This window comes from Lissotriton helveticus, chromosome 5_1 (genome assembly GCF_964261635.1).
Source record: "Lissotriton helveticus chromosome 5_1, aLisHel1.1, whole genome shotgun sequence".
Taxonomy (NCBI): domain Eukaryota; kingdom Metazoa; phylum Chordata; class Amphibia; order Caudata; family Salamandridae; genus Lissotriton; species Lissotriton helveticus.
This window is the reverse complement of record NC_136065.1, coordinates 490,738,541-490,756,007: the sequence shown is the minus strand read 5'-3', so window position 1 is coordinate 490,756,007 and position 17,467 is coordinate 490,738,541. Positions and strand designations below refer to the sequence as shown.

At 44.6% G+C, this 17,467-nt stretch overlaps 1 protein-coding gene across 3 annotated transcripts in view; it reads left to right on the top strand.

Annotated features, from left to right (window-relative positions):
* Window positions 1–16,581, top strand: part of LOC144754687 (protein-arginine deiminase type-3-like) — a 584,450-nt gene extending 567,869 nt beyond the window's left edge. For 2 of the 3 annotated variants that reach the window (XM_078642808.1, XM_078642809.1), the window contains exons 15-16: window positions 12,199–12,324; window positions 15,202–16,581. In XM_078642808.1, coding sequence (XP_078498934.1) covers window positions 12,199–12,324; window positions 15,202–15,471 — 396 coding nt within the window. In that variant the 3' untranslated portion in view covers window positions 15,472–16,581. The remainder of the gene's footprint in view (window positions 1–12,198; window positions 12,325–15,201) is intronic. The other variant, XM_078642810.1, reaches the window with a different exon arrangement.
* Window positions 16,582–17,467: the final 886 nt, after the last annotated feature.

Here is a 17,467-nt window from a genome sequence, read left to right as displayed (position 1 = left end):
AGCAACTGTCTTCTTCAGAAGATAAACCTACACCATACCTAGTTGATAACATTGATCCATGCCTAAGCAATCTGACTGGCCCTTGCCCAGGTCTCATGGCTGCTCCCATAACAGAGCCGCTGGATGCCCAGTAGAGATCCATGCCTGCACAGTAAGCATTTTTTTTTTTGCAGAGTTTTATATAGCGCAAACTTGACCCGAAACCGAACCGGGTATCAGAGCACTTTACATAGCACCAGTTACGTTACATGAGGACACACATTCATTTTTGTTAGGCACGGGGAGATTAAGGGGCAGATGTATGTCGGACTTGTGCCACGTTTACGCTACCGTTGCGTCACGCAACGGCGCGGAAATGTGGCGCATCCCTGCGACCTATTTACAACGTGACGCATCTAGGCAGATGCGTCACGTTGTAAAGCCCTGCACCACATGAAACCTGCGTCAGGTTTCATGTGGGCGTTCTATCGCAGGGTGGGCGTTCCCTCGTAGGAAAGCCCCGTAAAACTGACGCAGTGAAATCTACAAGATTTCACTGAGTCAATTTTACGACGCTGCTGGGTCAAATCCTTACGCCTGCTTGAAGCAGGCGTAAGGAGTGACGCACCACGTTATGTATGGGTGGCCTCTGTACATTGCAGGAGTTGCGTCGCACTTGCAACGCTACTCCAGCAATGCGCCGCCCGTACACCACAAGATGCTTTACGCATCTGCCCTTCCTTGCACCATGGTGCGCCGCATTGTAAATGCGCCGCATCTGTGGTGCCGCAAGGAGGGAATTGCGTGACGCATCAGTTCTGGCGCATCCCTGCAGATTTTCAGAGATGCGCCAGAACTCATAAATCTGCCCTTAAGTGATTTGCCCAGAATCACAGGAGGTTTAGCGTCATTACCGAGACTCGAACCCTGTTCCATGGTCGAGCGCCTTAGCCGTTAGGACCATGATCCCAGGGGCGTAACCCAGGCCCCCGCAGACCACGCGGTGCTGGGGGGCCCCGGCCCCTCCCCCCCACTCCAGGGGCCCCCTTTGCAGCCGCGCAGCCAGCAACCACTTAGCACTCCACATGCAGTTATGCATTTATCTTACATTTCACTTTAGCTCCGAACGGAAACCGTTCTACTACATTGCTTTCACTTTATGGCAGAAAACGCGTAAAAGAGCGAGTGCCCTAAGGAATAAAGGGGCAGATTTATGTTGGACTTGGACACGTTTCCGCCACCGTTGTGTCACGCAACGGCGGCGGAAACGTGGCGCATCCCTGCGACCCATTTACAACGTGACGCATCTAGGCAGATGCGTCACGTTGTAAAGCCCTGCGGCACATGTGGGCGTTCTGGCGCAGGGTGGGCATTCCGGGGCAGGTGCGCCTCGCAAAAGTGCCTGCGTGAAATCTACAAGATTTCACACAGGCACTTGTGTGACGCTGCTACGTCAATTCCTTACGCCTGCTTGAAGCAGGCGTAAGGACTGACACAGCACGTTAAGTATAGGGCACACCCGAGCATTGCTGGAGTCGCGTGGCGCTTGCGACGCGACTCCAGCAATGCGACACCCTTACGTCACGCATCTGCCTACCCTTGCGCCACGGCGCACCACATTGTAAATGCGGCGCATCCGCCGTGACGCAAGGGTAGTTTTGCGTGACGCATTTGTTCTGGCGCATCCCTGCTGATTCGCAGAGATGCGCCAGAACTCATAAATATGCCCCAAAATATTTGATCAATATTCATGCTTGGACTGTCCACCCAGCCACAGAACACACAAATGGAAATCGTAATCCCGTGCCCCTCCCCAAGCAGCTGCGGAAACAGAAAGAGTTCGTTGCTGGACCTGGTGCAGCGTAGGACTCTGTAGTAAGAGATGTTAACTTTAGAAGGGAAAACGACTGCATGTGACGTTCAGGGTATCCCAGCAGCTGCAGGTTTGTAGAGGTGGTCTTGCTGTAGACTCGCTTTTGTTTACATGCTTCCTGTTATGTGGACTTGCTTTTATTCTGGCATATTGTATACGGTAATCATTTCTCCCGTTAGAAGCTTTTGTAAAAAACCTGAAGGGCAGGGATGTTTAAAAAAAATTCAAAGCGAGAAATAAAACATTACCGAAGCAGAAGGCATCCGTATTTGCAGTGTTCTCGTGGCTGAAAAGGGCGGCGATTTTGGAGTAGCATTATTTTATTTGGTACTATATCGGAAAACTTTGTATTTTGTTTTAGGAAGGGTCGTGTATGTTCTAGACTACTAACCATCTGACTTTAGTCAAACATTACCAATATAGCTGCCGACTTGTTCCATATCATGATGGTGATTTTAGGCCAGTTTGAACTGTTTAAGCCTACCACACCAAGCGTCACTGGAACTTGTACGACCATACTTCTAATGCGCGTGAATCTACAAGTCCCAGAAAGGTTATTATGAATGCTAAAGACTACATTCTTAAATATGTCGTATACCTGGGGATTTATATTGATAGTGAGTTTGATCAAGTAGTTAGAATTAATTACGAGGCTTACATAGCTGCCAAGGTTTCGATTGTTTATGTGTGACATTTTCATAATTTCAGTGTAATTATGAGTGACATTCAACGACTATGAGTGACACATAACCCTGATTTTAAAGCCTGGCAAACCCGCATCCAATTGTGGGTCATATAGACCAATTTCAATTCTTAGTACGGATTATAAAATCTTTGCAGCCGTACATGCGAATAGATTGGGTGGTGTAGCAAATAACATCTTGCATATGGATCAGAAAGGTTTTGTGAAAGAGAGGCAACTGCACGAACTGACGTATGACCTCATTGGTGCAATAGATATGGCCACTTCAGCATCACTTCCTTTAGCAGTTTTCACTCTTGATGCCACCAATGCCTTTGACAGGGTAAACTGGGTGTATTTAGAAGAAGTGTTAAAAAAGTTCAATCTGGGAGACAATTTTAGACGAGCAGTAAAACTACTATATAAAAATCCTTCTGCTTCATTACTGGTTAACGGGGAGCTTACGGAGCCATTCGATATTACACGAGGAACCCGTCAAGGGTGTCCCCTCTCACCACTTTTATTTGATTTATATATCGAGCCTTTTGCTCAACTAATTCGGGACAATATTAATATAAAACCTTTTATTTTTGAAGGTTGGGAGCGGAAAGTCGCACTATACGCGGACGATGTCCTTATCTTTACATCTGAGTTAAGTTCAGCCTTCCCTACGGTCATATCTATTGCAGAAGAGTTTGGGGCAATATCTGGTTATGAAGTGAATGCATCCAAAACCGACATTATGGTTTGGAATCAACCTGCTCCGGTTGCAGGAGTACAGCCAAGTGCCACCCTTAGGTATCTCGGGTTAAATATCTATACGGATATTAATAAGATCGCCCCGTTAAATTTTGCCCGTGTGGCTAAGGAAGCTCGAAGATTGCTGAGATCATGGTCAGCTCTTCCTATTTCCCTGATAGGTAGATCTAATTTGGTCAAAATGACCATTTTACCCAAGATTATGTTTTTGTTTAACACTACCCCTCTTTTCTTTGATCCATCCTCGACTTCCAAACTTCAAACGGAATTAAATAGATTCATTTGGAATAGCCGTACGCCCAGGTTATCCTGGAAGAAGATTAGACGGCGTCGAGAAAAAGGAGGCCTCGCAGCACCAGACCTCCAGATATACGGCTGGGCTTTCCAATTTTCCCATATTAGGATGCTTTTAAAGACCCCTAATAACGTAGGGAGCGGAAAATTATTCGTAGCACTTCTCAAAGGGGAAAAAATTGGGCCAACAAACTTTCTGTAAAATTTGGGGACCCAAAATACTTTAAGAAGGTCAAGTTAAAGGTGCTGAGGGACTTAGCTAGAATATGGACAAATCTAAGACGCACACTTAATTTGGATTATTATCAGAGTCGGGCCCCGTTATGGGACTCGCCAGGTGCTCCATCTTGGCTTTTGGACAGTTTAGCCCTCCCAGTTAGAGAGGCTGGGATCTCAGCTTGGGGGGACCTGTTTGCTGATGGAGTATTACTTCCATGGGAGACCTTGAGCTCAATAATAGGAACTCGCTTTTCACGCTTTAAATATCTTCAAATCCAGAGTTGGCCCCAAGCTTACAGCCTAGGAAGGGGTAGGCATAAATTAGGTGCTGATCACAATCTAGTATCCTATCTGATGGACAAACCTCCATTTAAAAAAGAGATAACATTTTGGTATAACCTTATACTAGATGAGATTGATGGCGAATTCTTGCTACCCCACTCCCTTTGGGAAACATATATACCTAATACTGATGTAGAGGGCTTGTGGCTCAAATCATTTAAGATTCTAGGGGAGACTGTAAAACCTTCTTGGCTTCGTCGGAACCACTTGTTGACACTGCATAGAGCGTATTACTCTCCACTACGTTTATCAAAGTTCACCAATAATGCTCAGGTCGCATGCCCTAGATGTGGTTTAGTAGCAGCATCAGATACACACATGTTCTTTGAGTATCCTATATAACATCTTTTTGGAATGAAATCTGTGCTTCCCTTTCACTAGCAATTGATCTACAAGTCAGTCCCTGCCCCACGTTAGTTTTCTTTGGTATTATACCCGGGATTGAAGGTATAAGTAAAAAACTGGTCTTTTATAGTTGTTTATTAGCTAGAAGAGAAATTTGTAAACGCTGGAAAGACAAGACTCCTCCTCTCTATACAGATTGGCGAGCAGCGATGTTACAGATGTCCAAACTAGATCTGGCTAGAAGAGGCAACCAACACAAAAGGAGATTTTGGCTACTTTTGAACTGGTAACTATAGGCCAGAACATTGTGGTTTTTTTTTTTCCCCCCCAAGTCCTATGATTGTGCTGCTTGGATGGATCATTTGTTCCTTTGATCCCTTTTTGCTTCACATACCCTATATATGCGACTCTGGCTATAAAATGGGTTGTACATAGCAGTTCACCAACCCTGTCGGTGCCATTAGATGAGGCCAAAGTTGGGAGGCGTGGCATTGTGGGATACGCTCTCAGGTACCATTTAAATCCCCCCCAGTTTACCTGGGCCAGTGCCTCAGTCATCTTCTATACTTCTTCGTCATTACATGGTTACCAAGGGCGAATATGAGGAAAAAAAAAAGACATTCAACGACTATGAGTGACACTTTCTTCCGAGAAAAATCAAGTACTGAAGATGAGTGAAACATGAATATCAGAAATTACACCCATTGAAGCAACGAGAAACTCTTAAAACTTCTGCAAAGCACCAAAAATGGAAGGGCACTAACTTCGGAGGAGGGCCCGTAGTGATGAATGCAAAACTGGCAGTAAGATTTAACAGTTTTACTATTAAAGTAAAAGAGCTTGTGAAGCAGTGCACCACGGCTACAGACTCCTGACCACTGCACACTGACATTGCAGGGATAGCCTTGCAGCTGAGCATTCTCATGTGCATGCCACTTTGCGCAATTTAAAATGCGCGTGAGGTGTGAGGCGGCTGAGAGGGACCGTGCCAGCCCAGGACGGACAGTGCGGCTAAGGACTTGACTGTTGCGGCCTTAATTTAATTATTCTCAACAAACACAATAGCCAGACAGATTTGTTTTTTTCAGATTTTTTGATACCGCCCAGCCTATCAGTTCTGGGGGATCACCTATTTTATTTTAGTATTTTTATGTATTTTTTGAAAAATATTTTACCATTTAATTTGTATATGTCATCAAACAGACAGTCAGCAAACAGTGAAAAAATACATACAGACAAATAAAGTGTGCATGAATATACAAGTGCTCAAAATCTATACAATCAATACTGTCAGTTCATAGAAACAACACCAAAAACAATTTAATCAAATACCTAACAATTATTTCACATTACGAAACAGTCCTTTGTATTAGGTACAAGAAGACAGGCGGACAAACAATTCATAAGCACTGCCTGCCTGTCTTACTAAACCAGGGATAGGGAAGTAAATTATAGGGTTGCAAAACTAGGGATGACAGGATGTATTAATTTTGAACGGCCCTAGTGGCACCCTTCTTCTTTTTCCCGGGCTTGGGGTCAACGCGTTTCGAACCACAATGTTAGTATGGGTTCTCCTCAGGACACGGACTGGATGGAGCCGAAACTGAACATGACACTTGGATGTCACTCATATATCGTTGCAGTGAGATGGATGGCTTCACGGATGCCGGAATTCTTCGCATCAAGTTGCGTCGTGTACGCGAATGGTTGGAAAAGTATCCATGAATCCGTAGTTCGTTGGCGGATTACAACACGAGCCTACTTTGTTTGGGGCGACCTGCTCTGTTGGCTCGCGAATCTCCAATGCACATTCAAATTCTTCGTAGTTCGTTGACAGTTTTCAACACGAACTTACTGTTTGGTAGAGGCGACCTGCTCAGTTTGCTCCCGACCGGCGTTCTGCAAAGCACCAAAAATGAAAGGGCAATAACTTCGGAGGAGGGCCCGTAGTGATGAATGTAAAACTGGCAGTAAGATTTAACAGTTTTAATATTAAAGTAAAAGAGCTTGTGAAGGAGTGCACCACGGCTACAGACTCCTGACCACTGCACACTGACATTGCAGGGATAGCCTTGCAGCTGAGCATTCTCATGTGCATGCCACTTTTGCGCAATTTAAAATGCGCGTGAGGTGTGAGGCGGCTGAGAGGGACCGTGCCAGCCCAGGACGGACAGTGCGGCTCAGGACTTGACTGTTGCGGCCTTAATTTAATTATTGCCAGTGCTAACCTTGCTGGTCATGGGTTATTGCCCAACCCATAATTTCATTGGTTTAAAAGGTTTTCCCTTTTGTCTATAATGCAATGTTATCTGTTTTTATTGTTTGTGTTTGGGCATGATACATTATCTGCTGGCTGCCACTAGCACACCTTTAGATTGTCTTCTGTTCTTGGATTAAAACTGATGGAAGCTCGGCCACAGCATAGAAACTCATGGCTGCGCTCGTAGTTTGGTGAAGGGATTATCTTCACCAGGTGAGGAAATAAGGAAGTTAAAAGGAAACACATTGGGAGGTGTTTTCCCGTGGCTGGCAAGGCATTTTTCCGTGGCTGATAGCTTACATTATCGGCACATACTTTAAACAGCAAATGCAAATGGAAAGCATTTTTACCGGGCTTCTCTATCAGCGCCAATTATCCCTGATTGGTAATTAGAGGACACAAAGAGCAGGAAGTGATTCTATGAATAAAGCAATTCGAACTTGTTTACAGGTACTATTTAGTATCATGAATAAGTTATAATGTGCGAGGTGGCTTTTTTCACAAAATGTGGGTACAGCGCAGTGTGTGTTTTCAGGCATATGCCTTCCTGTATTGCTTGGTCTCATCTGACCCCTGTATAGTTATGGTTCACATGCGGTGCTTAATTTGTAAAAAATTACGTGCCAGGGCCCTTGCCAGAAGGCTTTTGCAACTTAAACTATCCATTGTTGCTGCCAATGACAGTACCATGACAACTACTAACCCTCACACTTTTGCAGGTATTACAATTCATACTATTCCTGTCCCCCAAAGCTCTAAGAACGGTTTGCAAGGCAGTTATTAATCATTGTTAACATATATTGAATTAATCGCCGGCTGCTGTTGTGGTCATCCCTATTTCAGCCACCTGCTCTGCCATGGGGCAGTCGGTCATGCGTGCAGGTGCTGATAATTTAGTTCTGGTGCTAAGCACCAGAAACCACAGGCTCAAATTAAGCATTGGATTTGATATTTCGTTTTTCACATGAAAATGGACATTTAAGGACTCATTATCAGTTGCTTATATTTATTCAGTAGGGATCATTTAGAAACACATAGCATGCCCTTTGAGTACACCAATGGTAATGGGTGACAGCTCTGGCTGATGAGAAATCACATCTGCGGCGTACCCCAAGGATCCTCGCTGAGCCCAACCCTCTTCAACGTCTACATGAGCCCCCTCGCGGCCATCGCACGCCAACACAACCTGAACATCATCTCCTACGCCGACGACACCCAGCTGATCCTCTCCCTGACCAACGACCCCGCCACCGCCAGAACCAACCTGCACGAAGGGATGAGAGACGTAGCCGAATGGATGACGACCAGCCGCCTGAAACTGAACTCAGACAAGACGGAGGTCCTCATCCTGGGCGCCACGCCCTCCGCCTGGGACGACTCCTGGTGGCCCCCCGCCCTGGGCACCGCACCCAAACCGACGGACCACGCACGCAACCTGGGCTTCATCCTGGACTCCTCCCTCTCCATGACCAGACAAGTCAACGCCGTCTCCTCGTCATGCTTCAACATCCTGCGCATGCTACGTAAGATCTTCCGGTGGATCCCCACCGAGACGAGGAAGACGGTCACCCAAGCCCTCGTCACCAGCCGACTGGACTACGGCAACGCCCTCTACGCCGGAACCACGGCGAAACTCCAGAAGAGACTCCAGCGGATCCAGAACGCCTCGGCGAGACTCATCCTCGACATCCCCCGACGCAGCCACATCACCGGACACCTGAGAGATCTGCACTGGCTCCCGGTCAACAAGAGAATCACCTTCCGGCTCCTCACCCACGCGCACAAAGCCCTACACGACCAAGGCCCGAGCTACCTCAACAACCGGATCAGCTTCTACACTCCCAAGCGCCTCCTCAGATCAACCAACCACGCCCTCGCCGCCGTCCCCCGCATCCGAAGAGCGACAATAGGAGGAAGGTCCTTCTCCTACCTGGCCGCCAAGACCTGGAACTCACTTCCGACCAATCTGCGCCTGACCCAAGACCACCTCTCCTTCAGGAAGCAGCTCAAGACCTGGCTGTTCGAGCAGTAGCGGCACCCCCCCCCCCTCCCAGCGCCTTGAGACCCTACGGGTGAGTAGTGCGCTCTACAAATGACTTGATTGATTGATTGACTAAGCCAGTGATTCGATTAAGTTAGATAATCTAGGTCGGATTAATGTTCACATTTGACCCTTCCCCATTTGCTACACAGCAGGGGAGGTGAATTTAGACAGACAAGGTGCAAGTTGAAAAGCACAGGGTCGTCGAGTAGAGTGGGCTGTTATGGAGTGGCGTAGAGTCATGGAGTGGTGTAGAGTAGAGTTGAGTGGAGTGTCGTGGAGTTGCATAGGGTGGACTGGCATAGTGTTGTGGATTGTCATGGAGGTAGTGGAGTGTTGTAGATTGGAAGGGTGTTGAGTGTATTAGAGTGTCATATAGTTGAGTTTTATAGAGTGAAGCAGAGTGTCAGAGTGGAGTGGCATTGAGTGTTGTGGAGTGGTGAAGAGCAGAATGGAGAGGCATAGAGTGTGTTGCGTAGAGTGGAGGTACAGTGTTATAGAGTGGTGTAGTACGGAGTAGATTGTTGTAGAGTAGTATGTCATAGAGAGGAGTAGTGTAGTAGAATGAAATGTCATAGAGTGGAGTAGTGTCGTAGAGTGGAGTGGCATAGAGTGTCAGAGTAGAGTGGCATGGAGTGTAGTGGCGTAGAGTAGTGGAGTAGACGAGTGTGGTGTAGAATATAGTGGAGTAAAATGGCATGAAGTGGCGTAGAGGGAGTAGCATAGAGGGTCGTAGAGTGGAGTAGTGATGCAGAGTGGCATAGAGTGGATTAGAGCATCATAGAGTGGAGTGTTGTAGAGTGGATTAGAGTGGCCTAGAATGAAGTGGCACAAAGTATAGTGGTGAAGCGTAGACTGGTGTAGAGTACAGTGGCTTAGAGTGCATTGGTTTTGAGTAATTGGCAAACAGTGCAGTGGCATAGAGTGGTGCAGTGTAGAGTGGTGCAAAACAGAGTGGAGTGGAGTGGTGCAGAGTAGACTGCAGTGCGTAGAGTGAAATTGCGCAGGTAGTGTCATAGAGTGACATAGAGTGGAGAAGAGCTTCAAAGAGCGGAGTGTTGTAGAGTGGAGTAAAGAGACCTAGACTGAAGTGGCATGAAGTACAGTGGTGCAGAGTAGATTGGCATAGAGTGCTTTGGTTTTGAGTAAAGTGGTATAGACTGCATTGACACAGAGTGCATTGGTGCAGTGATGTAGAGTAGCGTGACGCAGATTAGAGGGGTGCGGAGTGGTGCAGAGTAGACTGTAGTGGAGTAGAGTGCAGTGGCATAGAGTAGAATGGCGTAGAGTTTGGGCCATCAGGGCAGTAGTTGTAGCGCGTAGCTGCAGCATGGGTGCACCAGTTGCTTCATATCAGTCCTTCGGCTAGGCAGCCTGCCTCATAATTAAATGGTGCACTTCTGAGCCTCTCAATAGTGAAGATGGGCTGGCCCTCTCGCCTGTTTACCAGCCCAGCATCATCATCTTTGTTGTAGTACATTCTGATGACCAAGTTATAGATAGAGCTACACTGCTTTTGGGGCTGCAATTACATGTTATGTTACGTTTGTAGAACACAGAAATGTGGGTTTGCCCAGATCAATCCGCACATCTACTTACTTTCATGAATAATGAAGCATTCCTTAATTTTATATATGTTCAGTACGGGGTGCTTACTACGGTGTCAAACACCTACCCACCGGAGTGTTACTTCGCCCACAGATTCATAGAATCCTGGTCAATACATTTATACTCTACACTATACTCTACACCTGAGCACACCCAATCACTATATCTATAATCCAGTTGGTCTGTCACGCATAAGGAGATCAGCATGTAAATACGTCCTTCCAAAAATACAATTCAATTTCCCACAGTTGTCACTCAGGGCAAGTGATCAGGTCACACTCTTCAATCTGATCTGTATATTTTTTATTGTCCAATCAAATAACTGTTGATACAGCAGCAGCCGATACGCGTTTCGCCCACAGGGCTTTTTCAAGGCTTCGGGATGTGAGCTGAATCAGAAAATTCGTATTTTCTCCTAAATTGTCCGGGTGATGTTTGAGTCTTGCGATGGTTTATATCCAATGATGGGAATAGATAAATTGAGGTGATGTAAGTATTATCACTCTCTATATTTCCCAAGATGCAAGTAACAGCCCTCTTTATATTTCAATCGAGTACTTTCGAGTTTTGCGAGCGTCATTCCTAGTTGTGTCCCTGTGCCTGATCCTGATACATCTTGCAAACATGGGACACCATCTTGAATTATGTCGATGTCCCTCATGGTGTGTATCCGTCTAATCCATTACGTTATTTATGTTTATATACTGCATTCTATGGAAAATATGGTCCACGGCCCAAATGCCATGTCTGTGCTTAGTTAGATTTAAGCAAAATGTCTATTTAATGTGTTGTGTTGGAAGTTTGTGTGTGTTCCATGCTATTGAAAAGTGCTCTTCGGTCCACCTTGCAGCCAGCTGTATAGTATATCTGCGGTATGTGGGGTGTATGAAAGGTCTGTCCAGTGCATTCTGTTTGATGCTTGCATGTGTTTTAAACAACTTACAATGCTCTTGGGAGCTGCGTGCCATCCAGCTATATGGTATTTCTGAGCTATGTGCTATATAAGCTGTACCCAGTGTGCGCTATTACATGTCTGTGTGTGATGTAAATGATCGAAAAGTGTTGTTGGGTGCTACAGTGCACCACAACAGTTAGCTGTGCTCTATCTGAGGTGCACAGTCAACATACCTTTGTAAACTGGTTAACAAGGATAAGTTATTTTCTGGTTCCAGTACACCCTGGGCCCCCACTCTGCCTATTCCTTGCATTTGACATTTACATTTACTGCTGTAGTGTGAGGATGCATTTCAAAAAAAGGAATATAAAGTAGGGTTGCCAAAAGAAAAATGCCAGCCATGTGTTTAAAGATCCTGGAAAGACCTTGTCTTGGCACTAAATAGGGTTATCAATTAAAAAATATGTATTCATTTGTAATGTGACTTTTCTGCCTTTGTTCCCTTTAATTATCAGTCATGGATCTCATCATTCAGGCAGCCCTAGAACACAATTAAAGTGCTTTCTATTTATATTTGCTGTTCGAGGTTTGCACAGATAAGTACAGCTTTAGGTGACTGCTTATTTTTGTCGGTGGGGCAACGTGGTAGGTGGTGGGCCGGGCAGATGGGGGGCCCCTTCCATGTGCTTTGCAGGGGGCCCCCTCAAGTTTCGTTACGCCACTGCATGATCCGGTCAGAGCAGACCTGAGTCCAGGAGATATGAGATGCTCAAGAGTGATGTGACATTTGTATGCTGTTGACTTAATTTTACGCAATTGCTATTTGCCAGCAGAGGCAGGAATTTGATTTCTGTTCGACAGAATTTATGAAATAATTTTTGTTTGGCCTTTTTTTTTACAGTCCTGCATTAACTGGAACCGGAATATCCTTAAAAAAGAGCTGGGTCTCACTGAGCAAGACATCATCGATATCCCTGTGCTGTTCTCCTTAGAGCTGAAGAAAGCCCGGGCCTTCTTCCCAAACATGGTGAGCAGAGAGAGAGTCTTAAACTATGGAAATCATAGCGAGGACAAACAAAGCATTACTGCTCTTGTAGAGTCAGCAGAGTTTACAGAGAGTGATGCCTCCCTCCAAAGTAGGTCCTGGCAAAATGTGTATTTTCACACCTGGTTCAGCTGTGCACAGTGGGGTAGGAGAACGGGGTCCAATAGGAGACCCAATAGTTGCCCCTGAGACCTAAAAAATATGAGACGAGTAGAAGTGTGTTTTGATCTTACTAGTGTTCGCCCATGCACCTTTAGGTAGGTTGAACCAAAGAAAACAATCGAGGCTGGCAGAGACTGCAGGGCCGATACCAATGTGCGGGCCTTTAAGGGTGTGGGGAATTTACATTTCCTCTCAAAGTTTAATACGGTAAGAAAGCTTTGCATTTTGCAAAAAAATGAAAACGTTTCTCATCGCCAAAGATTTTCAGATATGGAAAAAAATTCTTATGAAAAAAATATTTTTCAGAAAAAAAGATTAGCTTTTTGTTTTTTTTGTGACATAATTGTTTTTCTCTCTATTGGATTGGATTTCGCAAAGTTTGCACAAAGAAATGTTCACAATTTTTCAAACTTCTAATTTATAGGGGACATGTACATATGCAAATGTGTTTCCACCTGCTCATCTTGGAGAAGCAGTGTGCTCCGTTGGCCGGACAAACTCACTTGAGAGTCTCACTGCTTCCTAAACCACCTACGTACGCAATGCATTATGGTTAGTGGTTGTTTGGGTCAAAACACTTAAGGGCATATGTACAAGCCCCTATCGCCACCACAATGTCACTTATATCGGCGTTGTGGTGGCGATAGGGACTGCGCCTTATTTACAAGGCAGCGTTATTCCACATGGCTTAATGCGCCCCTGTAAATAAGGCTCCCTTTCACTCTCTGGTTAGTGTGCAAGGGGTGAGCAGTGGGTGTTGTGGTGGGCGTGCCACCGCAACACCCATTCATTTTGTCGCAGCCTCCTATGTACAAGGATGGCGTACAGAGGAGGCAGCACCAAAATTAAGACCAGGGAAAACCTGGTCTCAACTTGGCGAAACGAGGAGAAATGCATTATTTCTCCTCGTTTTTGCTTTTTCCATGTGTGCTGCCTTGTGCCATGGAGGGTTTCCCTTCCTGTACATAAACAATGCTTTTAAAAAATGCCATTTTGTGACTTTCATGTGTGCTGAACGAAGCAGCACACATGACAGTAACAAAATGGCATTTTAGGATTGTTTATGTGCAGGAAGGGACACCTTCCTACACATAAACAATCCTCCCCTGCACGCAGACACCCTTGCACTATAGTGCAAGGGTGTCTGCATTGGTGCTAAGTTGCTAAACTTAGCGCCATCGCAGGGGAAAACGCAAGGCTGTACCACGTTCTCGTAAATATGGTGCTGCCTTGCTTTACAGAAGTGGCGGAGAGAGGCGTTAAACCAGGAAGGCTAACGCCTCTCTCCGCCACTTCCTTCGACATATCCCCCTTATCTTGTAAAGAGGCCATATTGCAGTTCCCCCAGGTAACCTCTGAGTTACCCTGTCTCTTCAACACAAGTTTAGCTTTATTTATTTATTCATGTATTTATTGTTAACAAATAGGACATTTGAGAGTGCACTTCCACCATTTGTTAGCTTAAATTGACATTTAATAGAATTACAAAAAAACCTATATAAATGATTGGAAAAACACTCATATAAGCCTAAAGGCAAAATAGTTGTACTATTAAAATGTCCGAGGAACAAAATTCAGTTTTTGTCATTCTTATTGTTAAGATTTAAGAAGTGTACAAGTTCAATTTGAACATCTTTTCAGTAGTCGCTTGAACATCGTTGTACAATTCAAGGCAGCATTAAGTTGGTCAATACAATTTTTCTTTTTTAAGGAAAAGATTTATTTTAATTAGTGCACTTGTCAACTGACAAAATGAGCATAATGAAGAAATATCACCTTTTTCATCATAGATCACAATGGTCTCTTTCGTAAATCCAATGATTGGTCATTTCGTATCAAGTAAGTTTAAGCTGAAGCCCCATAGAAAGAATTTGGGGGCATATTATCAAGGCAGGTGAAATGACATTATCGCCGCTTTTGCGTCCGTTTTTGGCTGCAAAGCGGCGATAATTCCATCGCCCTATTAGCAAGCTGCCACTAACATCAGTTAGCGACAGCTTTTAGGTGATAGCGAGCGGTTTGGGGCCTGCTTTGCATGTCAGCGATATTTATCGCTAATGACATGCAAAGTGGGCGTACCCCACCAGTTAGCGACTGAAAGCAGTCGCTAACGTAGCTATCGCCTATTAGCAAGGCAGGTGTAGTGATAAAAAAAATTGCGCTAAGCGTGAATATCGCTGAAAACTAACGCCTGCTCAGACCAGTTCTTAGCCTGTATATCCAATGAGAGGTGGATATTCAGGTTAAGACCCTATTGGCGATGATGCGTGAATATCGCTGGTTTTCCAGCGATATTCACGCATTTCGCCACTATTGCCGGTTATTTTATCGCATTGGAGATAAACGTTGCTAATAGCACGTTATCTCTGCGATAAAATCCGGCGATGCTTGGCAATAAAAAAATGTCGCTAAGCTTCTTTAGCGATAAATATCGCTAGTTGTTGATAATATGCCCCTTAGTTCAATATATAATGTAATCTTCAACCTCCATTCTACCGATAACAAATAAGCCTAAAATGTTTAAGATTTTGAAAAACTTCCCATATGCCGAGGAAATTTGCCCAGGGTTTTGCCTATTCTTTGTATGTGGGAATCAAAATCCATTAACACGGGCCCCTGCTTTACAAACGTCCCCATTTGTATGTGCTAGTTGCCCACCAGAGCATAACAAATTTCTCTTTTTTGCCTTCTGCTCAGGTGAACATGTTGGTCCTGGGAAGCCACTTGGGTATACCAAAGCCCTTTGGCCCAATCATCGACGGTAAATGCTGCCTGGAAGAGGAGGTACAGTCGCTGCTGGAACCCCTGGGACTGCACTGCACCTTTATCGATGACTACCTCTCCTACCACCAGTATGATGGAAACGTGCACTGTGGCACCAATGTGCTCCGCCACGCCTTCTCCTTTAAGTGGTGGAACATGGACGTGCCTGCGCTCAGCAGAACTGATATACTTTCAGCACTGTGACAGGACAGAAAAGGAACATACAAGTCATGGTTGCCCCTTAGAATGGGCATCATTTCAAATCCACTTTTAAGATCATTTATACCTGGACGGTCACGTAAAAATGGTCACTTAGGGGCATATTTATCATTATATTACGCACTGTAGCAATTCACATTTCTGTGCTGCATGATAGGGAAAGGGCCAGGAATGCGCTGTACTTTAACACAGCTGCACATTCCTGCCTTTTCCCAGCTCTGGCGCACAATGTACTACCTAGCGCCAACACTTACACTCTTGCAACATGGTGCAAGGGTGCTTGCATTGTTAGCAGGATTGTTTTTGTACAGGAAGGGACACCTTCCTGCACTAAACACTACCCTGAAGCATGTTCCTATCTCTATGTGTGCTGCACACATAGGAAATAAACATATTTCTCTTTGTTATCCCTCACCTGGAGACACGTAGCAGTTTTGGCGCATTTGCAGGTCTACCACTTATGGTAAATCTGGGAATGCATCAAAGTCCTTAGGTTTTGCATGGGAACATCCACACACCACCCATGGAACTCCTCCCTGAGGCAGAGTAACCCAAAGCAGCGAATATTGCTACGTTTAGTTAATCCGGATTTATCAAGCCAATCAGGCCCATGTAAGAGGGCCTTACTTGGCTTGATACATTGCGTCTTAAGGGATGCATTGCTTTTGCAGCGTGTTGCGTGGTGCTCATTCTGAGCAGAGCCCAAATCGTACCCACATTTTGATTCTTCGACTGTAAAACATGTAAAATGTGGAAACTAGGCGCTTACTTATGTTATTCACCTTTCCTATGCTGATCAATAAATTGGGGACAAAAGCATTGCGAACACCTGCCACAAATGTAATTTGGTCCAGGGCCTTTTAGTGTCCGGCAATAATGATTGACTCTAAGTACCTTTGCTTGTTAGTGTTCAGTTATATTTTCACTTACTCATGGGATTTGCTATTAAAACGCCTTCATCTATTTTTACAGTACTGATTCAACAAATACTTCTAGCCTGTGATAATTCTCCAGCAATTTTACAGAAAACCCGCAGCTGTTTTTTTTTTATAAAGGATTAAAAAAAGATAAAATAAATATCACACAATACAAAAAGATACGCTGATCAATGAACTGTTTGTGTTTTCCTGCAAATCATTCATACAACTCTGTGGAACATCTGTAGGCAAAGTCAGGTCAGGGTTGGACATGGAAAATATTCAAAGTATCCACAAATTTTAGTGGTAGAGGAATTGGGGAGGAGCGATCGCAGTCAACCTAAAGTCTGCCTACACGTATGCATTAGTTTCCACATCTCGTAACGCTAATGACCAAATAAAGTTTAAAGAACACAGTCATGTTTCTTGTATAAAAGTAGAAGGCATGTTGATAGGAGCATCCCAAACTTGAGGGGCAGGACATAGATCCGTACTGTGCATATCTGAGCGGTTGACAACAGATTACTAAAACCTCAATGTTGGAGGGTTTTGGGAACGTGTCATTGGGCAATCTGCAGACAGCATTCAGTTCAGTTATTTTTTTATTTTGCATATCGTTTAATTTTGAAGCACAGGAAGATACAGCGTTTTACTTAGAAATCATGACATTTTTGGTCACGCACCAACACCTGGATTCGAACTCATCAGTGTCAAATAAAATACATTTGAATAGATGACGATAAAAACTATTTTAATCCGGCCTTAAAACATGCAGCTAACCCCCCAGCTCCTTACTCCACCCATAGGCCACTGTGCTTCCCGACTTTCAATAAATGTTTTTTTAGCAGAAAATGGGAACAAAATGCTTTTAACATTTCCACTTTCAAATCTTTTCCAAATTGTAGATCTTGACGGAAGGCCGGTCTTGTTCAAGAGGGACAGCTGGAAAGTATGAACATATATAAGGATGAGTTGAAGCACATTTCATAGCTTCATCTATAAACAAGCATTTACAATGCAATGGTCTTGTCTTTGTTAAAGTTAGAGCTATTGGCATTGCAAAT